Genomic DNA, 23,123 nt, shown 5'->3' on the forward strand with positions numbered 1-23,123 from the left:
ATGAGGAATCTGAACTTCAGCTTTGTTTACCAGCAGATGTCTGTTGGGAGGAAACAACACGTGTCTTGTCTCGTGAATGAATTCAACTTCACAAACTAATATTTGCAGTGGTGGGCCACACCCCCGGCTTCTGTTGCTATGGTAACGCAAAGTGCCGACGTTCCATCACCGGTGATTCATGGGAGACAAACGCCACAGCTAACTTTGGCTAAAGCTAAAGCTAACATCTCTGTTTCTTACTTTAAATTACCCACAGAGTGAGCATGTGGGTTCTTTTCACTCCTGAAGAACACTCTAACGTTAGCGTGGAGAAAAATTATACTTTGAAAGAGCTGCAGGTTTAACCGGAGCAAACGTTAGCTTGATTTATATTAGGCTATTTAGCTAGGTAGCTAATTCGTTAGCACAACATAATGCTAGATCTACCAAAGGTGAGGACTTCGAGATGATATTATTGGATGGATAAATTAGCCACACTGTTAGTTGGATGAAATTTAATCCTAATCTAAGAGTCCTTCAAAGAATATGATGGATAAAACAGGGGTTTACAGCAACAGCCGCACTGGTAAGTGACATTTGCTGGAAACTAGCTGTGCACATTTAGTTTGTATTTGTACATGGACGTAACTCGTGTAACTAAACATTTCTGTTGGGTTCAACAAGACTTTGCTGATTCCATCTTTCTGCCTTCAGCCATAAGAACAGACCTCAGCTTGCTCCTTGAGTGTCTGAAGTTTCAGATGAAATCTCCTGAGCTACAGAAACAGGCTCTTCTCACCATTCACTCAATCTGTGAAAACAGAGGTAACGCTGCTCCGTTAATGTTTCATACACTCACTCTCTCTCTCCTACAGCCCCATCAGTCAGTCCTGTTGGTTATCTGGAGAGCAATCGTTGAAGGAAATGATGCGTAACATATTGATACGACACCTTTCAACTGTTCCTTTCAACTTTTCATTATTTCAGATGACAATGTGGACCTGCTGAGGGAAATGGGAGGTGTGGCATTTGTGTATAACCTCTCCAAATCCACTATTGTTCATTCGGATGTGAAGGAGACTGCGCTTTTTACCATCGGCACTCTGGCAGGGGCCAATGGTAGGTGTGTGTGTGTGTGTGTGTGTGAGAGAGAGTGTGTGTGAGAGAGAGAGATATTTAAGAAGCTCAATTCAGGCTAACCCTGCTGTTGTTTTCTTTTCTGTAGATTATAGGATACTAAAAGCTGCACAGGACACACACAGGACAGCTTTGTCACTTTGTTTTCAGATTTTAAATGCGGGTGTCAGAGGCTGCAGACCTGATATGAGATGAATGAAAGATGTGTATTTTATTTTGAAAGCGTACACAAGCATGTATAGTGTTATTTCTGAACTAAATTGATCAAATGTGGTATTTTCAAATGAATGAAAGTTTAACATATTATTGATATTGATGTTTATCTTTCCTTCTGCTAGTGTTTTGCAAGAATTCCCTGTGCAGAAAGGAGACATTTGCCGACCTGGCTGGTTGGTTGATGAATGAACACCTCCCACTGACACAGAAGAGAGTGTCCGTCTATTTGCTGTCTGTGTTGGTCGCCAACAACAGTAAGATAAAGACCACCTCAGCTAACTCAGTGAATAAAGCTACAGGATCAGATTGCTGATTTATGTACCATTTCTTTCTCTAACTTCACATGACATTTTCTTTTCATTATTTTTAAGCTTATGAGAGCAATTTCATATACATACAACAAAATGTATTGCTGAAATATTGTACATTTCATATAGGATTCCTGAGAGTGTGATGATGATCTGACTTTTTTTATGTAGACCTCTGTAACCTGTGTGTGTCTGTGTGCTCTTGCAGAATTAGGCCAGTCTTTAGCTTTAACCACTGGCTGCGTGGACATTCTACTGGACCTATTCAGGTACTTATCAGTGATGTAGCTATATATAGTTCACACAGGTATGCCAAATCCACTCATATACGCCCAAATATACAGGTTTGATAGTATACTGAAACATTTTTATGATTAATTTACTCAAGTTAATAATGTCAAGTGGTTGTTTTTTGTAAATCAAGATATATATTTTTAAATATATGCATGGTTCAGTAACACATTAAAATAATCTTGATTAGCCAGGTTAAACATGTAACATTTACAAGGGGTCAGAATCCATTTAGTCAGTGTATATTTTTTTGCAGGACTACTTTTCCACTTTCCAAGGAGGCCACTGCAGTTATAGCCAACGCTCCTCACACTTACCAACTCTGGGCATCTGTGTCTAGTGCTCTCTGTGGATGTGTCAACAATCCTCAGAATGGTAATGTCATCTTTGTATTCTTGCCTTTTACAGAGGAGTTAATATGTTAAACATTATTGACCTTTTCATCTTGGAGTCAAACCATGGGACAGTGCATTTCATAGTATCTGCAGTAAGAACAAAAACAGTGTTAAATCAATTGATTACTTTTGTCTTCCAGAGGAGGGTCAGCGTATTTGTGTTGCAGCCTTTCCTATGATAAACATCTGGCTTCAGCAGATTGCTTTGGCACGCACAGAGATTTTTCAATCCATTTGCTCCTTCATAGCAATGACTGTTGCCAACAACTGTAAGTAAAAGTTTGGGCCAAACTTGTAAACTGAAAACAATGTCCAAACGATGAAATTACTTAAAACCAATCTCTTGTTTGTTTCTGCAGGCTATGTTCAGGAGAGTTTTTCTGCCTCGGGGGGTTTGGAAACTCTCACTCGTTCACTCCTTCGTCTAGCCTCTGTGGCAGATACGAGCTCGTTGTCGTGCCAACTTTCAGTCATTATTTCCAAGACCCTGTCAGCTTGCGTTACTGAAAACTGTGTGTATCGCTCCCTCACACAGTAACATTTCAAATGACACGACCAAAATTGTTTCCTTCTCCATTGACAATCTGCTCTCTTCAGCTGCTCTGGCTTCAGGTCTGGCTCAGTATGGCATAGTGTCCCATCTCCTCTCTCTGCTGGGCAGCCCAAATCTGGACCTTGAGGACAGGCTTTCAGTTTTACTAACCCTGGGTCACTGCACCGAGGCTTCTGGTGAGACGTCATCTTCATATTTTAAACAACAGCAAAAATTGTCACCCGCTGCTACACTCTTCCTTATCTTGAGATATTGTGATTATTTATGCTATCCCAAAAAATTTTCACAACCGTGTTTCCTCCTGTCTGTAGAGGACCACCAGTCCCAGTTGGTGCAGTGTGGAGGCCTGCCCCTTATTATAACTTTACTCACAGAAGACACATGTGAGGAGGTCAGGAAGGCTGCTACGTTCATATTGCAGACCTGCAAACCGGCCAGTAAGTTTATGTCATAATAATACAACTACTTCACAATCATTGTAGCTTCCTCATACAAGACAGGACTCTAAATTAAAGAATGTAGACCTTTTAATTTACCATAGCCATGCACTTAAAAGAGGGTAAAACATTGTTTATGACTGAATAATTTGTGGATTAAATATAGAATAGGTAGCTCTCAAAATTGCGTGTTTGTCTGCCTGTGAAGCGGTGTTCTTGGTGCCTGGTCTGACGGCAGGACATGGGGAGGACAAAAACATGGAAACCCTTGCACACATGGAAAGCTTCAGGTGCACAGCGCAGGAGTTGCTCAGCAGGATTAACCAGCTAGAGGAGAAACAGGCAAAGGTTAAACATGCCTTCACACACATTACTGAATTTCAGTCATTATATAACTTGGTGGCTCATGACGTGTTATTGTTCATCTGAAGGGTGCTGAGGACGAGCAGAAAGAGAAAGACCCATCAACTTCAACTGAAGGGCCAGCTGCACCATCTCCATCTCCAGCCTTACCTCTGCCTCTACAGCGTGGAGAGAGCATTAGCACCCTCCCCAAAGCATATAGACAGAGCAGCACCCGCACGCACATGGAAGCAGAGGGTGACAACAGAGTTAAACTTCAAACTGGTAAAAATGTGGTTGTGAAGAAGTTTGCCAGTAAACTGAGGAAAATGAGTTCCAACCTAAGTTGTAAGGAGGAGAAAGTTGAAACCAGTAGAGGAGATGAGTGGTGTTCTGAGTGCAAGGGTGTCAGAGCCAAGCTGTCGCCTCATGCATGGTCAGTAGAGGGAGGCAGAGAGCCACATACTGCAGACAGGTCAGTAGAGTTAGTTCTTTTTCAGAGAAATGTAAAAGGTTGGCTTTCAGTTCAACAGATTTTCCTCTGTTTTGGTTTTTTCCTTGTTTGTTTAGTCAGTTGTTTCAGCCCCCAGCACATGTGAGGCACAGTACACCAATAGAAATGAACCGTGCCAATGAAGGTAAGAGTCACAGCTTCATGTCTTTAACATCCTGTTTGAATAACCTATTTCCTGACTTAATTTCCCTGTTCTGTCAATGTGTGGTTTATTCAATGTGTGTATGTTTTAATGTTAAGAGTTACATGACTGTGACATGAGTGATGAGGGGGAAATCAAAGCAGAGGAACACTCAGTCTCTCTGTCCCGATGTGCAGGTAGGAGAACATGAAGCTTGGTCTGTGTTTACCTCACTGTCATTTAAACAACTTTTTTCAATCCTATTTGAAACCACCTTAATGTGAAGGATGAACCATTATATTATGTATGTATTTTTTTAATTATTAGATTATGTTTGCAAGAATATTTTGGTCCTGAGGCTCTTGGTATCTTTTCCAAGGTTAACTGGTCATAAATTGTTAGAATCCCCCCCCCGGGCCTAAATCTGAACACCATAAGACCCACTTTCAGAGTTTAATCAAAGTAAAGACTTTTTATGTACATTTTGTGTTTCTTATTATCTTGTACTGTATATGCCCAAGCTTCCTGGAGAGGCTTGGGACTGGCCAAGCTTAGGCCAAACAAACAATCACCGATATATTCATACATCTGAGCTTTAAGGGAACATTCACCTTATCGATGTAAATTCAGCTATCGATCTTGCCTCAGTTACCCACATCTTTTCCCTCTCTCCTTCAGGCTGTGTGTTGCCTTTTGACAACGTGACCAGTCGCACCTTTGCATCTCTTCAAAGCTCCTGCCATCACAGCTGTGATATGCACAGGGCTCTCCAAGGAGCCACAGATCAATTCAGGGCTCATCACTGCAGCCTTCTGTTCAGGAGAGAGAACCAGGATCACACTGTGGAGCTGGTGCACCAAAACCCTGAGAGAGTGTCAAGAGCAGGGCCACACAGAAGACAAGAACACCGGAGTGGTAAGAGGCTTCACCAGTAGTGTCAGTCTCACAGTCTGATAAGATCTTCACATAAAGCACAACAGGACTATGGAATTGATAGTTGTTGTAAGGAGAGCAGTTTACCTTTGTATTTAAAGCTGTGGCTCAGGGGGTTGAGTGGTTGTCCACTAACCTCAAGGTGTGTGACTGGGTGATTATGGCTTGTACTGCAAAGCTCTAAGTGGATAATACTAGTAAAGTCAATTTACCTTTTTAGAATTGTAGGGTGACAGTTCCATTTTTCTCACATTACAATATAATCTTAATGCAATCATTTAGCATTTAGAAAAAACATTATTAATATCAAAGATAAGGTCCACAACTACCATGAGGTTTCACAACTGTGTCACTTGATAGCCACGTGCAAATTGCTACAGCTGTTAGTAATATATTTGTTTCACACATATCAGTTTTTCAACTCTGGTTACTCATGGACACAGGGTCTTACTCACTTTGCGTCAGCCTTGGTTTGAAGGTTGTTGTTTGCCTGACAACTGGATCACAAGGTGATGCAGAATGAGGCACTAAGTTATAAATGGGAATGGATAGGTTTTACTTTTGGTCAAAATTCAATGGAATCTTCCAAAATATGGTCACCCCACAGTGTTTCCTTGTGGTACGAGGTACCTGTGTTTGTGTTTTTGTGTGTACTTTCCAAGTTTTCTTTTGGCTCTTCAAGTTTTAAATATTGTTTATCGCCACTCACTATAACCTTTTAAGGCTTGCATTAGGTGACCTGTTACTGCAACATTGGCTGAATAGTACTGCATTCGGCTTGGAAATATAATATACTGATATAAAACCATGGGTGTGGGCTTCATTTCAGATTTTGATCCTTGTATGTGCTGTGTCAGGTTCACAGAATTATGTTTTTTTGTGTGCTTCTCTAATGTTTTCATTAGTCAGAATTAAACAATTGTATTTGTATGATAATCCCTTGAAATCAATCTCAGTGAATATACCTCAGATAAATGTAAAAACTTTATGAGTCATGATTGTAGGTGTTGTTTAAAGCTGTTTTATGGAACAAACAGTTTCATTCTGATTAGCTCATAGAGAAACACGTATTGTCATCTCTAACTACTGCTGTCTGATCTGCAGTAAACAAGGTCTCCCTGACTCCCATATGTAAAGAAGCAGGGAAACTCAGGCGCTGCTTTCCAGAGGCCCACAGGAAGAAGCAGCATGGTAAGAAGCAAGTCAATTTTACATGCCTCTCTATCACAAGGTTGTCTCTTTTGTAATATGAAAACTAGAATTACACTGAGTAGAGTGCATTCCAGCGCCAAGGGCCAACAATCTCCTTGGATTCAAACAAGAATTATAGCTAAGGCCACATCCCTTCTACACATTGGAGTTAGTTTAGAGTTTTTAGCCTCATGTGTTAGAGTACAGCAGTAGAAAAAAATCCATCCCACCATGAAATCACAGTTAAATATTGTAGATTAGCATTTGTATTTTGATCCGCACCATATTGTACACACGTAGATATCACGCTCCTTAACTTCCCTAATTTGTTTTATCAAGATCCAAAAATAGGAAAATTGCTGAAATGTCAAAAAACAAAACACTTCCTGGATCTGACAATTGGTACAGATCAGTGCCAATAGTCAATGTTTTCTTCCTTGGTCCATGACCCATATTTCCAAGTTTTGTGGAAATCCATTCAGAGGTTTTTGCATAATCCTGCTTACAATCAAACAAACAGTGGTGAAAAGCAGTTCAACTGTTGCAAATACTTGCTCCTGAAAGCTAAACCAACTATTTGAACTCTTGCAAACTGTTGCCTGATATTATTAGAAATAAGCTATCACTGTAACACACATGTACAACATTCTTCAAGTGTGCTATTTGGGGGTCATCTTCCTCCACATTTCATAGGCATCGCTCTAACTCCACTGCACAGAGGAGCTAAAAACAGGACGGAGACTTCTCGAAACAAGACTGGTATGTATGTGATGATATGTTCTTCTATACTTGTCATGTCTGAAAGGGCAGCTTCTACCTGCAGGTAAATATGTTTACAGCAGATCAAATTAAGTGTGCGTGTGTCAGAATGTTGAGATTGAGAGCCTGTGGTGGGAGCTGTCTTCTGCTGTGTGTTCTTGGCAGCAGACAAAGGCAGAAGGAATGTTGAAATGTGGCCAGTGTTCTCACAGTGCAGGCCAGAGCTGGTTATGAGCAGCACAGCTGTATTAAGCTGTGTCACACTCTGTGTTTGTGTTTGTGTGCATGTGTGTGTGCGATTGTGCACGTATGTGTCTGTGTGTGTGTGTGTGTGCGATTGTGCACGTATGTGTCTGTGTGTGTGCGTGTGCGTGTGACAGAGATTGAGAGGATGTGTTCTAATGTTTTTGAGTTGGGCCAGTCACATAGCAGTGAAAGGAGTGACATTGCAAGGTCTCTGTCAGACTTTCTGGGACCTAAAAGTTGCCACAGACTGTCAGGCTGAGCTTAGGCTGAGTCTACACTTAAAATAGTTTTTTCTTCCACAGCAAAACCCACATTTTCATTCTTGCTCTGTACAGCTCATCTGTTTTTTCCATCTTTCTCTCCACCTCCCCTAATGTATCCTTTTTTCCCCCTGTTTTTATTCTGCCCCCACCTCCCTCCTGTTCTCCTGCCTCCTCTTTCTCATCCGCCATACGTCTCTTTCTGTATTGTTAGTACAACAGCTGTATTAGCCAGAATGGGCGATGCAATATCGCCCATTTATATAAGAGAATGTGTTTTAAATAATTGGCCTCCTCTCAGTCTTCCACACACACACAGACACAAATGCAAACTGTTTTCTTTCAAACACAGAGAGAAGAGGGAGGAATAATCTTGGACATTGTGTCCTCGATAACGAGCCGAAGACTAGCACAGATCTCTGCTCCACTGTAAGAGTGTGAACGAATATTACTTGTCAAAAATGTACATGTTTTATAGCTTGTTAGGTTTTCCTGCAGCTTTTTATCACCATGACTTTGTGCTGCAGCGCATTAAGTTTACTGCCAGTAGTCAAGACTAAGTACCTCTACCTACAGGCCTGGCAAATGTTTTTCTTCTACGATGTGAAAATATGCAAAAACTTTCAGTTACAGTTTAACTCTGCACACGCAGTTTGGACCAGATAGATTGTGAAAGTATGAACTACACACACAAGCCACAAGTCCAAAGTACAAGTGTGCATCTCTGCACATGTGATTTGGCAAATAATCTGAACTCTCCTGTCTGTCTAATCCTTACTCAGAGTTTTGCCATTTTCTCTCATTTTCAATATTATTCTCAGAGAAGGAAGAGGAAGGACTTCTGCCTTGAGGAGGTGCATTACCTTCTGAACGGAGTAAAGAGATTTGGCTTCTCTTGGAATTCCATCTTGTGGTCGTATCCCTTCCAACCTGGACGCACCAATGTTGACCTAGCCAAGAAATACAGGCAGCTAATGGTAAAAAGAGAAACTCTGGAAATAAAGTGCTGGTGCTGGTGTTTCAAGATAAATGTCAAAATGCATTGAAATGAACTGCCTTACCTTCTGCTCTTGTCTTTGCCTTCAGAAACATAAAACCATGGATGATGGCGCAGACCATTAATAATGGTCCTCTGGAAGTCGACAGCTTTGAGTCATCTAAAATACTTATTTCAAGTTCAAAACACTGTTTTGGTCGTACAGTTATCCAAAGCTGTACACACTCCATATACCTCTAATTTATTGAGCCTGATATTTAATACTTTGTGTTAAGTTTTCTCTGTCTTTAAAATTGTTTCTGCTGTAGTTTGTGTTTTGACAGATACTGTAAATTGTTTCTTAACATTACATTAAACTGGTGATTGAGTTTCTTAATCTTTCTGTCAATATCTTCACTGTCAATAGCTCCTTGTACTGGATTCATGCAAACAGACTTTTAAATGAAAAATGAAAAATGTAGCTGCAGACACTACAATGCATGTTTATAGGATAAAACCACTTGAGACTCAGAAACCACTGGGATGTTTTGTAAGAGTGAATTGATCCAGACCCTGAGTGGATTACATTTACGACATTTTAAGTATTCACTATTTGAGTTAAGTCTTTATGCTGTTGCACCATTATTTGATGAATCACCATCACGTTGTGCAGGACCACTGTGTTGTCACATGTGCAACTGCCAGATTTGATTGCACAATGTTTTCAAGTTGAGGCAGAAAAAAGGCCAAGCGTTTCTCTGGAAATGCTGTTGCACTATGGTTTGTAGGCCTTGTCATAGTTGTCCACCAGTTTGAAGTCATTAATTAATTTAACCTACTAAACATTTTAAGTGTTAAAAGTAGTTTGTTGGCAATTTTCTTTTCTCAGTATAGTTAACATTTCAGCAGAAATGTGTACATTATGAGCGAGTGTTAACGAATCTGTGAAAAACATTTTCCATTTCAGCAGTTTTACTAAAACTTGAGATGTTTGCATTTGAGTTTGACAACTTCTGCTTTTCATTTTTAACAGGAAGATAGTTTCAGGACGAGGATAACTAAATCGCATCCCTCCGCCAAATCTAACACCCAATCGTGAAAGAAAATTCCTGGATCTGACCCTTAATCAAACTATACCCCACCCATTCCCCAAATTTCAATGAGGTTGGCTCAGCTGTTTTTTGCGTAATCCTGCTAACAAACAAATATATTGAAAAAATAACCTCCTTGGCAGAAATAGTTAACAAAACAGCCCTGCACTAAAAAAACTTAACCTTAAAAACTCTTAAAAATCACATTTCTTTTACTTCCTTGATCACAGTCACAAAGCAAATCCCAAGTTGTGTTGTCTTTGTTTTTGTCCTTTGGCCGTTGTAGTGCATTAAGAGACAGGAAATCAATAAGGATGGGGGGGGGGGGGGACTTGAGTGCAGCACATTTGTTTATTTAACTGAAACCCTCTGGTATGACATGAACGCATTTACTAAAGGAAGACTTGACTGAGGTCACCGACTGCAGAGCGCCTCTCCCTCTCCGCGGGGACTCATCGCCGGTGTGTTGCCAAAACCATGGGACTTACCCGTCAGCCGTGCCCTGTGGCGTAACCTGTTAAACTTAGGTGTGACCAGACAAGGCATAAATGTTTATCGGGAGTGGGACTTCTTATGGATAATGGAACTGGAGAAGACATGGTGATCTCCTCGTGCAGAATAAATGTTGTCTCGACTGTGAGCTGAATGTTGTACATCTTGCTGACGTTGTGGAATTGTTTGCCTTCCTGGCAAAATGGTCGCACACAGTCAGGTTATTTTTTGGGGGTTTTGAATTTGTAGGCAGGCGTCTCTTACCCACCAGCTCACTACTCCAGTCAAGACACAGGGATAGTAGTTCAGTGGGGGGGGGGGGGGGGGGGGGGGGGAGGGGAGGGAGGGAGGAGAGAGAGGCATATGTGGAGCAGATTTCTCATGGACTGACACGCAGTCACACTGAGGACTTTTGACCCAGGCCCCCCGAAAAACCTCCTTCCTCTGGAAAGAATGTGGCCTCGTCTCTCCCCCTCCTCCTCCTCCCTACTCTTCTTGTCCTCTTTCCCACGAGACTGCGAGAAGCCGCTCTCTATGACACGATCTGAGCCGTGTTGACTGTAATTTAATTTCCATGTGCACTTAGTGTCCCAAACGTGTACGAGCCTGTTGTTCAGTGTGCTGTGTCATGGAGAAATCTCCCTGTTGCTCGAGTGTGTTCGTCTAACAGAGCCCTGCTTGGCACTCGTCACTTGGGTTTGAGCGGAGCTGGGTCACATTCCACGTTCAGTGTGATGGGACCAGAATACAGCTACTGTACATCTGGAGCTAATGAATGTGATGTATCGCACCGGCTCGCTTTTATTTCACTTCTGTTCAACATGGAGTAAGATTATTTCCTCTACATTATAAAAAAAACAGAATGCATGACCACAACGCACTTGAAATATTTTTATTTCCACAACCAAGGCACGAATTTAATTCTAAAAAAAACACCTGAAAATACAAGACTTTCATCCCTGTTGGAGGAATATTGCAAAATCCAAACAAGTGTTTTAAAGCAAAAATGTTTATTGAAAACTATTGAAAACTTATGTATCTGAAAACTATATAATCAGATACATAAATGGTCTCCATCTTTGGTTGCATTGCTTTTGTCCCTTATACCTGTCGTTTTGAATTAATGGGTTATCCACTTCAAAAAACTCATACTTTTCCCTTTGCACTCAATAAACATGATTATTTACTACACTATTATATAATTTTTAGGTTTTCATAAAGCAACAGCACCTCTTTCTTCAATTCCCTATGAGAAATAAATTTAAATTCTTGCCCTGGGAATTTTGCATAGAGGAAGATCTCTGTTGTCCATCAAGAAAGGAAATTAACGCATATCCCCTGTCCTGCTTGAGCTCCTGTACTCGTCACCCACAGATAATATATGGCAGTATACATGTATCCAAAAACATCAATGTATCAGTATTTAGACATCATTATGTTCACTTGGCACATTTGGTTCATTTTGAAAGAGAAAATTAACCGTTTCCCTTTATTAGGCTGCACACATGAGGAATCAAACATTGTATTTGTGAAGTCAGAAGTCAAGATAAAGGTTAAAAAGTGTTTCACAGAAAAAAATAGCTATTCACTTCTTTCACTTATTGGATTCAAATCAGGTCGGTAGACAGGTTGATGTCTGTGATGGGAGCGTCATCGGGGGTCTGGACATCAATGGGGATGAGGTCATTTCCTTTCAGAGCCAAGTTCTGCAGGAGTCCACTAATGTTTTCCTCTTCGACATGACTCACGAGCTGCTCCATATTCTCTGCGGCCACCACCTCCGCAGGCTTTTCCAGAGACTCAGACTTTTCCAGCTCAAACGTGGACATCTCAGCAGTGTCTAGGCACTCCCCGCTCTCTGGGATGTCTGAGGGTACATCTGCATCGACTGGGTCAGGGGTGGGAGCTGGGGAGGGAGGAGTATCAACAGGTTGGGGAGTGACATCAGGGACACCCAGGTCAATCAAAGGAGGCGAGCAAAGCTCTGGCTCAGGGAAGGACTCAGTGAGCATGTCTGTGGCTTTCTCCAGAGCCTCAGCCGGGACTGGTAATAACTCTGAGGTGGGCTCCAAGACAGCTTCAACTTCCGCCTCGGGATTTGAGAGAGGCTCTTCTTGAGGAGTAGGTTCTGGACTTAGGGAGATCAGAGCTTCTGCAACAGGTTCTGGTTCTGCGACAGGTTCAGGTTCTGGTTCTGCAACAGGTTCTGGTTCTGGAGGAGATGGTTCGCTGATTGAGTCCAGAAGGTTGGGTTGGGCTGGAGCTGGGGTTTCCTCTTTAACAGGCTCTGGTTCAGCTGTAAGCCCAGAGCAGACAGCAATAGCCTCTACCCCTTGACACGCCAACTGTGTCACACACTCACCCACCACCGCCTCTAGATTCTTTGGCTCCACGGCCTCTTGGGCGCACGATATCGCAGCCTCTTCTGCTGGCTGAGCAGCGGCTGGCTCCCCTGCTGCAGTCTCCTCTGCTGCAGTCTTCTGCTTAGGGACAGGCTCGTCTCGTTTTCTGCTGAAATGGTTTCCCATGGTGAACCTGTGCAGAGCGTCAAGAAATGACAATCACATTATTTTCCAAGGATTAGATGTCCAATTGTATTCTTCAAGTGGTTGCAAAAAGCAATTTATAACCTTTGCCAAGGAGGTTAAATCTGTTTGTTGGTTTGTTTGTAAACAAGATTACACAAAAAAAACTACTGGACAGATTGCCATGAAACCTGGTGGACAGATGCCGTATGGGTCCGGGAAGAACCCATTACATTTTGATGAAGATGGGATCAGGGGGGCGGATCCAGGAAATGTTAAAATTGCAGTTGGTTTAAAAGTCTCTCTAAGCCATGGAAAACCAAACTTTTTTTAAATGTGGGGACAATTTTTCAAATATCGTAAAGGATTTTTGCTGAACACTGTTGTGATGCCTCAAAATACAGTATGTTGTGTTACCCAGCATATCAGTCACATGAGAATAGAGTATTGGAGTTTATTTCTGTGTGTGGGTGTGCTTTTTAGTGAATGTTTTTGTTTTGTTTAATCTGCAAAATCCAATAAATATATTTCTAAAAAAAACATTGCATGATCACTGATTGGCTAGTGAATAATTCATGATTTTTTGGAAAAAACAGGCATATTTAGGGAACTGACTACTGTGCAATTTGGTGCAGCTTGGTTAGATTGCAGGGGACTGTTGGGCCTTGGTGGAGGTGTGAGCTCCACTGAGTTTTTTGTATTGTCCTTTATTTAACCAGGAATGTCCCATTGAGATAAAGATATATCTTCTTCAAGAGTCCTGGTCAAGATGGGGCAGCAGTGAAGTATAGTATAATGAAGTATAAAGTCTAATATTTCATGTATAATTCCTGTGGTTGCTGATTGCATATTAAGTTGACACTTTATTTGCAGAAATGCAACATTATTCGAGGTTACAAAACAACAAAATCAAAGAAATAAACTTAACTAAAGCTGTCAGGGTTGATTTCATAAGTTGTGCAACGGATATTCCAGTCTGTGCGTTTTGGTACATAATGTTTTCTTGAGCCCAGGGGCTGCAGCATGTGGTACGCACACTGTGCTCTGTACAGCGTGGTCCGTAAAGGTCAATGTGTGCGTTCGATTCCTTCTTTAATTTGCACCTCACCTCAATTAGGCATGAATCAGAGACATTTAGACGAGCTGAGCTCCTATTAAAGACAAATGGGAGGTTTTGGTCTCCCTGTGTTTGTGTGAAACAACCACACCTTGTTCCCAATGTACCGTCCGTCACAACCGTGGATCAACATGCTCACATGCACTCTAACGACACGATGACACCACAAACCCATATACGACTATTTATCAATGCAAACACATCAAATAATTAATGCTCAGAGCAAAAGGAACAAAGGAGCTGCAGCAGACGACCCCGCCTCCCTCCCCGTGCTGAACAAAAAGTCTAAACCCTCCAAAGTGCACAGAACAACACGAGCATAGATTCAAAGTGAAAAAGAAATAACTGTAACATGTGTGTCACCAACCTTCTCAACCCTTTTTTCCCGTTGCAGTGAAATGAGGAAACGCTGCAGATGAGCTCGCACTCGACTCTGGGAAGAAGGCACGTCAAACTGTCTGTTTAAGCGCGCTCCGGCTGGAGGCACGCGGCCGTGCGCGTTCACGAACCGTGCTCGGCCCCGGGCAGAGACCACAGACGACGCGTGCACGACCCAGACCAACACTGACGTCGATTCACAAAAGTAAGTTAACTACAAACAAATCAAACTGCACAACTGCTCAGTTCGACTTTAACACTCAGTATTTATACTATTTATTATTTCAGAGTGGTCAACATTACACAACGCTGGACTGGTCATTTGTCTAAATATAATCTGTCACTTTTAGTTTCATTATTATTGCAATTTCTTGATGCGTCAGTCCTGCAGCATTATCAGCTGATCTGTAGAGTATAAACCCCCAGACACAGTTGCTGCTGTGACACAAGTGTGTTTGTGCTGTGAAGTTGAGAAGCGCTCCACTCTGAGTTCATTGCTGACGATGAAGGTGTAAGTTCACTCACTAATACTGAATTTACAGGTCATTTGTCAACTAGCTTTTCTCTATGTGAAGAACCATCCTAATAATCAACTTGTCATGCATTGATTTCTGTTAATATAAATATTAAATCCACAGGCCAGAGGTCATGGGGCCTCAACGGGCTGAAGCCGGCTCCGTCCTCTCTGTGAACAATCCCACGAGACACTTCCTATGGATTTCAATGTGTCTCCTGCTCATCTTGACTCAGGCGCTGGCCTCCTTGTTTGTGTCTGCTGCTGTGTTCATCCGCTCCGACAACGTCCTCATCAGCCCCTTTCGAATGTGTCTTAGACACGAAGACGGTGAAGTGCGCTGCTTCCCTTTGCTGGGAGCTGAGACTGAGATAAACAACCTCCTCGAAATAGTGGTTATCCTGGGTTTGTACATTCCAGTGGCGCTGGTGGCCTTTTCCCTGTTGGCCATGCTGTTCACGGCCTACATCAAGGACGGATCTCTGCTGTGGTGTAGCGTGGTCTTGCAGGCTGTGTCAAGCCTCCTCATCCTGACCGGCATCATTGTGTTTTTGCTCCTCAATCTGCCGTTTCTGGCCTGGGAAAACATGACCCTCTGGTTTTACATCTGTGTGGCTGTGCAGGTCGAGCTGGTGATCACTACTGTGCTGACCCATGTGTCGAGGAGGAGGCTGCAGTCTGACTGGAAGTAGTCGCGTCCAAACTGTCCCTGCTTCTGCTTTACCTAAGTGTGCATGAAGATTAACAAAAAGGAAGTAATTTTCATCTGTGAACAGAAGGAAAATATTAATAATCAAACCACCAACCAACAAACACACATTTGAGGTGAACTATTATCATAACATTATTGTTCGACCTTAGTTGCAACATGCAACTTCACCACTAGATGTCACTAAATTCAACACACTGAACCTTTAAGCTAATGGAAACCAAAGCAGTTATGACAGATCACGATGAATATAGATTTAATATTTTTATTTAAGTTACATTATTAATTGTGAATTTTTGATCTTCATTTTTGTTAAATCTGTGTTTTTGATTTCCCTCATACAATGACTGTACAATATAGTGCTCAGTAGAAACTCATATTCACAGTGTTCTGTGCTTTGTTTATGGAAACCTCAGAAGGTTTCAGCTTTGATTTCTCAACTTAACATCCGCAGTGATTTATTGTAACATTAACACGGATGAAAAAAAGTTTTTAAACAACTTTATAATTCATGTTAAATCAAAGAAGAAATGCTGAATTTGAACGTGAATAAGTAGAAGTTGTAGTGACACTAAATACTCAGGGATGCTGTGTTAATATCATAGTCTGTGGTTAATAAACCTTTTTTACTGAATTGAAAACAAAAACAAAGAGTTGAACGTGTTTGTAAAGTCAATTTTTCTCGTCGGCCGACTGAGTTTTCATCACCATCTCAGACCAGTGGAGACGGGCCCTTCTGAGCTGTCAGGCCCCCGGAGCAGCCCGGGGATGCACATGCAGCAGAGGGGGAGCTCTGCAGGTGAGGATGGCACTGAGGTGGCGGACACCAATCCTAGGGGGCATCCCACCCACCATACCCTTCCTCACAAACTAATATTCACCATGTCAAGTGGAGCAGGGCCGCACCTACACGCAGAGTAAGCCTCTGGACAGACTAAACCTTTAGAGGGGGTTGAACAGATTTGTATTCTGATAACTGTCATGTCAGAATTGGAATTTGCAACCGTACTTGTGCCTGTGATGAACACTTAAGCAACAGAGATCTTTATATGACTGCTAAGGTAAATGTTGTCATGTTTAAATAACGTATAATAATGATTAGAATCTTTTTACAGGAAGGGAGATGTTACATGGAGTTTGTTGTCACAGATTGCTCCACTGCTCTACCAGAGAGAGAGAGAGAGTGTGTGTGTGTGTGTATTCAGCAGTAGTCAGAGCCTCGGAGGGAGCAGGATCAACACGAGGCAGACAGCAGATGATGTCGCTTCCCAAACGTAAGTAGACTAAAAATAAAATTATGATTATGAATGAAAGTCATTTTACATCGTCAGATTCTATATTAGTACTAAGGTTAGATACCGAGTGATCATTTTGGACTGGAAAATTTTATGTTGATAAAACTGGTTTCACTTTTGGTTTCATTTTGATGGTGGTCAGGTGACCATGAGGATTCAGTACATAAACATGATCAGCTGATCAGCCTGAGGTCAAACCCCTGACACAGTTATTGCTGAATCACAGGTGTGTTGTGCTGTGAAGTCGAACAAGCATCCTTCTCAAAGTTCATATCTGAAGATTATCTTCCATATGATAAGATAACACTGTTTGTATAATGCCTGACCAAAATCATGTTTGACAGCCTCAGCATGAATGCTTGAGATGAAGCTTCAAGCTTTTTGGTTTGACTTTCTGCACGTATATTAAACAAACAATCTTCTCTGTCCACAGATCCATGGTGTAATAAACTCACAAATCAAAGTAAGGACAACTGAGGCCCATCGATGTAATTATTTTATTCACCACTGTGAACACCGGTTAGAAATTCAGCCAACAGGCATCTGTGCAGAATATTTTTCTTCACCAATAATGATGTAAGTTTATTCATAAATACTGAATTCATTGGCCATTTTGTCAAATAGCTTTTCTCTATGTGAAGCACTATCCTTATAATTCATGTATTCCTGTCAACATGAACATTAAATCTACAGGTCGGAGGTTCCAGAGTCTCACCAGGCAACACATATCCTCTCTATGAACAATTTCACTGGACGCCTTATATGGATTTCAATGTGTCTCCTGCTCATCTTGACTCAGGCGTTGGCCTCCTTGTTTCTCTCTGCTGCTGTGTTCATCCACTCCGACGACGTCCTCATCAGCCCCTTTCGAATGTGTCTAACACAGGAACACGCAGAAATGCACTGCTACCCTTTCAGTGGAGCTGTGTTTGAGGTCAAAATTATCCTGTGTTTGTACGTTCCAGTGGTGCTGGTGGCCTTTTCCCTGTTGGCCATGCTGTTCGCGGCCTACACCAGAGATAGAACCCTGCTGTGGTGTAGCGTGGTCTGTCAGGCTGGGTCAAGCCTGCTCATCATGACCGGCATCATTGTGTTTTTGCTCCTCAATCTGCCGTTTGTGGCCTGGGAAAACATGACCCTCTGGTTTTACATCTATGTGGGTGTGCAGGTTGAGCTGGTGATCACTACTGTGCTGACCAGTATGACCTCAACTCTAAGTGCAGTGCCTGTTGTAAACCTGCCTAATAATACTATGGAGCTACGTTAGAATTATTCCGTGTCATTCGTCCTCCTCAAACAGTTGTACAATATACTGTTACTATGTTGTTTCTGTGTGTATAGCTTTTTATGAACAGTCTATGGTGCAGACTAAAGTAAGAAAACTTTGTGTCCAATGAAGATTTTACAGTCAATGACTGATTTACTTAGCTGGTGTTATTTTAATACAGTGCATGTTAGATATTCAGACCCTAAAGTTTTCTAAATGAAAGCTCTGTAATTCAGCTGAATATAAAGCATTGCAGCATCAAAATAAATGTTGGGCTTTGACTTTGAGGACAAATTGTCAAACAGGAAGTGATTGTATGACTGTTGTTGCCATGACAGAGATCAGCACCTATCCTGTAAGGTTTGACCCAGTTGTTTAGCTGAGGATGTAGAAGAACATCTACACATGTACAGATCTACAGTGCTACCGAGTGCTGGTCGCCACATGCCTACATTTCATAGCAATTCATCATCAGGTGAAGAATATTTCCCGTACAAGCTGTAAGCCATCGTCCTCCTGCTGCGCTGCTTCTGCTGGCGTCTGTGAGCGCTCCACCTTTTTGTCAGAGTCCAGCTCAGCGTTCATGAGACCACCGGGGTCCTGAACCGGTCCTGACCTCTGACCCCGGAGTCCCTGGCTCTCGGTGTACGGCAACGTCTCCACATCAGTAATGTCCAAGTCTGTTTCTGAAATGTATGTGGCCTCCTGGGCGTTGGTGCAGTCCGAGGACTCCTCTTCTAAAGACTTGAACACTGACTTTGCTTTTGTCTTTGAAGACGCAGGTTTCTCTTTGATCGTCACAGTGGCATCAACTGCTTTGTCACCAACCTGCGAGACAGGACACTCATTTTTAAGACAGTGCTTCAGGGAATAACCTGCATTTTATCACCTCTGCAATAAATGGTACGACATATGATTACGATTTTTTCATCTGTGAAGCACAAATTGGGCCTGGATGCAGGCCCTACATTTCCCTCTGGATCAATAAAGTATCTATCTATCTAAAAGTAGACAAAATCTATTTTGAATACATGTGAAAAAGTACAAAGACTATACAGTGGTCCAAATGTATTTGATTTTCACATATACAGCATGATGCATTCAATTTATATATTTTTTAATTTGGAACAATTTTGTTTACAACCTTTTATTTGTATTTGAGGAAAAAAAAGATGCCAAAGATCTTCAGTCTCCCTCTGACCACTTAGGTCGCTCGATTCAGAAACAATCAGGAGCAAAACCAGTCGTGAGAGTTGTATGATATACGGCTGAAGAGGAAAGTAAATCCCACTTTCAATTGATAAGTACAAATTGATTCAAGAGTTTATTTTCTATGAAATGCTTGACAACAAATGAGCTGAAAGAATTGAATGGTTGGTTTCATGTATCTACGTTTTCTAACTTCGTTTTTAAAGCTTGTAAAAGAAGGCCAATTACTTTTCGATCAACTTTTAATTTACTATAACGTGTTTTATATTCTTGTCAGAGATTTCTCAATTCTATTTATATTAGTCTATATTATAACAAACATTTATTTATATTTTATATAAATGTTTAAATAAACATTATGTAAAATATGTAAAACGTAGTTAGAATTATTATTAAAATGCTGTTGTAAGTGATGATGCTACCTTTAAAAGGGGAGAAAGCAGCGGCACCTTGTGGTCGGGAGGGAGAGCAGCAGCCTGGCAGGCGGTGTCGGTGAGATACGACACAGAAGCTTCCACCAGCTCCTCCTCGTTCATACAATAGACAACAGACCTGAAATCACACCGACGAGTTTCTGTTCAACGGATCAAACCACAGACCGGACTCCATGTTGGTTGTTTTCACTCATTACCTCGTCGCTTTGGCTTTTCTGCTGCTCTTCTTCTTCTCCTTCACCGGCTGTTTCTTTGACATCCATGTTGGAAGAGTCCGAGGATTCGCCGACATTATTGGATTCACTCACACGTGCACTGCTCCCCAGGCGCGTACACGTGAGGCTGTGTGGATATCAAAGGCTGTGATTAATGATAAATAACAAATAAAAACACGATCAAAGAGCTGAACGCGTTCGAGGAGTCGAGTCACCGCATGGGCCGACTGGGTCTTCATCGCCACCTAGTGGGCAAACAGCGAAATGCGGAACATGAAAATGTACAACAACAACAATGATATAGAAAAAGTCAAGTCAATACATTAGGTGACCTTAAACATCTTAAACCAAACTTTACACAACCCAGTCCTAGATAAAAATCATAATCATAATTCATAATTATCACAATAAACAGCAAAACATTTTCACAAATTTAAGGTTGATCAATAATGTGTTATACCTCCTCACTGTGCACAAGCATATATTTTTATTGAGATATATTATAAATATATATCATATATATTATATTGATATACATGTTATTGAAGATGTGTTCTGTATTCACTAATTTCATGTATATATCATCCGTCAAAACAGCTGCTACAAATGTGCCCCTTAAATCTAGTAGAGTATAATGGAGGCTATATTGTGCTAAAGTGAGTATTGTAATTATTTGTAAGAAGTACTTTATATCTCTCCACCACTGATATCTACCACATCCAACTGCCGTTCATTAAAACATCATACAAACATAAAGTAAATATGTCATTGAAGGGACTTTGTATAAGAAGAAATGTGCCAGATGTACTGACACCACAGGTTATTGTGATGTGAATGAAATAATGTCACAGAGTATATATACATTGGTGTATACTACGATAACCATTGTTTTCAAATGTCTGTTGCTTTCACCATCCTTACTTATGTCTGTCTCCTAGAACAACACAAACACACACACACACAGTGGGAGAGAACAATTTGTCGATGTTGGAATTAATCAGCGTTGCAGCAGCGTGGTTTGTAATTAAAACTGTGTTGCATCGTCTTATCATCCAAAGTCACATCTCTCTCCCTGGACTGTCTGTTGTCTGAGCTCATTTTTTAAATCAAAGTTTTAAATGTAACTATCTTTTTTTTTTTAATTAACTATTCTACTCAAGTATTTTTTGCATCTAACGCACAAATGTGTTTGTTAGGTCTCTTACCACTAATGCATTATTTCCTTTTAATAATCAACACGTAGTATTTATTAGATATGTCAGACAATAATAGTTGTTTGATGCCTTGAAATGTATTTTTTTAATAGCGAGGACACAGAGAAGTGCTGATGGTTTCTAATCCTGTGCCCTTTGCTCCAAAGTCCATGCTAATCTCGTCAAAACCCGACAAAACCTTTCCTCACCTTTGCCCTCTTTTCTCCTCTCGCTGTTCTTTTATCACCCTCTTTCAATCTGTGGTGTTCAGAACAACCTCGTATCAGACTCTCACTTTCTATCACTTTGTACCCAAAGCTGCTTCCTCTCACTCGGGCCTATTTTAATTAAATCTCTAAAGCCCCTTCCTACATGTGCTTAGGCCTTGATTGCAAAGACCAGCTTTATATATTTGACTAAATTAAAAAGTGGGGAGGAAAGAAAAAAAGAAATCTCAAGGCAAAGCGCGTGTTAACACCCAGCTGCACGCACAATGTCATTTTCCCTGAAGCGCTCGAGTTTAGCGCATTTTAGGAACATCAAATAATCAGAGGGATGAAGGAGTGACGCGTGAATGGAATCACCACAGACTGTTGAGCGGTGTCACCATGTTGATGTCATTTTCAGCAGATGCACTTAGAAATAACTATTATTCAGAGAGGTCTTTTGTGTTTTTTCCATTCTATAGTGATTCCATTGTATAAATAAAAATTCCACTGACCCTGATAATTATTAGACAAGAGGGTCCCATGCAGCTGCTTCCTATCCATATCTTCTTTTTGTTCGTTACTAGACACCAAAATGAAAAAAAACATAATTTCTAATTTATTACCATTGCTTAAATACGATAATTTGTTATGAAAAAATCGTTGAGGACCCTGGTGGCGTTGGACTCATCCTCGTCCAGGCTTGCTGCCACATTCACAGATGAGGCCGTGCTAAGAAGATTTCTCTTGCTGCCGCAGTAAAGCTTGTCGCTGCTTTACTCGCCTGCTGTGTTTGTGGGTCGAACATGACTGGAATATCTGATAAAACTCAGTAACATGAGAGCATTAGTCCTCTGGGTTTCTTGAACATTGGTTCCATGCTGATCAGGATGACATTTTACCCATGAATATTGTAATGAACTAATCATATTTAGAATTGCACGCATCTGTCTGTATATTCTTTTTGAATAGGGCAGATGAGAGGCTTTAAGGTCGAGACCCGAGTGATATAAGTCGAACTGGAAATGAAAGACTAGCTCCTCTTGTTTTCCACGTCGTCCTCTTCACATGTTATTCACTTTCTGAGCGCCCTAATTGGTGAGAAGCAGACTAATCGTTGTCTTTCTTGGCTTAACCCTACTTTGTGTAAGGGTCACTGCCATTGGCCATCTGTCCCAGACTGGTCCTTGTGATTGGCCATATGTTGTAAAAGAGCGAGGTTTAGAAAGCGCAGAATGTTTAAATGGAATGAAGATATTCAAGTGGACATGATGGCGATGGTCTCATCTGTTGAGAGAGACACAACATCCTCTTCTTGTGGCAGATCCACGTTGGTGATGTTGTGTGTGCACGTGTACGAGTGCACGTATGGGTCACAGATGCAGACTTTGGGATCAGTTAATCTTTCCTCGTCTCATTTCGACAGACACAGTCCAACACCCGAGGAAAAGGGGAAGTGACCTTTAAATGTTACGGATTTTTCGCTTTCATTTAACTTTGATTGCCGCAAAACACAAGGGAGTGACTCATTCCCCATTTTAAATATGTTCCAAAATATGTAGAGCTCTCGATCCCAGCTGTCATCCAATGTGTTTACGTACTATTTTAATATTTTTTTTGTATAAACATATTGTTGATGGTAAACAAACGCAAAGCAAACAACTTGAAATAAACATTTATTATAGGTTAAATAATCCAATAAGTTCTATTGTTGAAATAATAACAGGATATGAATTTGCAGGCTTGAACCCTCCTCCCGTGGCCACAGGTTCGATTCCGACCCGGCCATTTACTGCGTGTTTTTCCCGCTCTCTCCTCCG

At 41.3% G+C, this 23,123-nt stretch overlaps 2 protein-coding genes across 4 annotated transcripts; one reads left to right on the forward strand and one right to left on the reverse strand.

Moving 5' to 3' along the window:
* The first annotated feature begins 163 nt into the window (after positions 1–163).
* terb1 (telomere repeat binding bouquet formation protein 1) lies at positions 164–9,049 on the forward strand. Of its 3 annotated transcripts, none has more exons than XM_034589183.1 (20): positions 164–565; positions 694–804; positions 967–1,098; positions 1,455–1,586; positions 1,849–1,909; positions 2,188–2,306; positions 2,467–2,595; positions 2,686–2,838; positions 2,924–3,055; positions 3,191–3,316; positions 3,525–3,664; positions 3,748–4,133; positions 4,229–4,296; positions 4,413–4,490; positions 4,972–5,208; positions 6,331–6,417; positions 7,111–7,176; positions 8,035–8,111; positions 8,504–8,659; positions 8,769–9,049. In XM_034589183.1, the coding sequence occupies exons 1-20, from the start codon at positions 526–528 to the stop codon at positions 8,802–8,804; spliced, it is 2,466 nt and encodes an 821-aa protein (XP_034445074.1). In that variant the 5' UTR covers positions 164–525; the 3' UTR covers positions 8,805–9,049. The 3 variants fall into 3 exon arrangements, with proteins under 3 accessions (XP_034445074.1, XP_034445075.1, XP_034445076.1); XM_034589184.1 differs by having other exon boundaries at positions 3,555–3,664; XM_034589185.1 differs by lacking the exons at positions 8,035–8,111; positions 8,769–9,049 and having other exon boundaries at positions 8,504–8,657.
* A 2,070-nt stretch (positions 9,050–11,119) lies between these two features.
* LOC117763781 (fibrous sheath CABYR-binding protein-like) lies at positions 11,120–14,375 on the reverse strand. The gene is made up of 2 exons (XM_034589189.1): positions 14,251–14,375; positions 11,120–12,776 (listed from the first exon to the last, which is right to left on the reverse strand). The coding sequence occupies exon 2, from the start codon at positions 12,767–12,769 to the stop codon at positions 11,849–11,851; it is 921 nt and encodes a 306-aa protein (XP_034445080.1). The 5' UTR covers positions 12,770–12,776; positions 14,251–14,375; the 3' UTR covers positions 11,120–11,848.
* Positions 14,376–23,123: the final 8,748 nt, after the last annotated feature.

This window comes from Hippoglossus hippoglossus, chromosome 6 (assembly GCF_009819705.1).
Source record: "Hippoglossus hippoglossus isolate fHipHip1 chromosome 6, fHipHip1.pri, whole genome shotgun sequence".
NCBI lineage: Eukaryota > Metazoa > Chordata > Actinopteri > Pleuronectiformes > Pleuronectidae > Hippoglossus > Hippoglossus hippoglossus.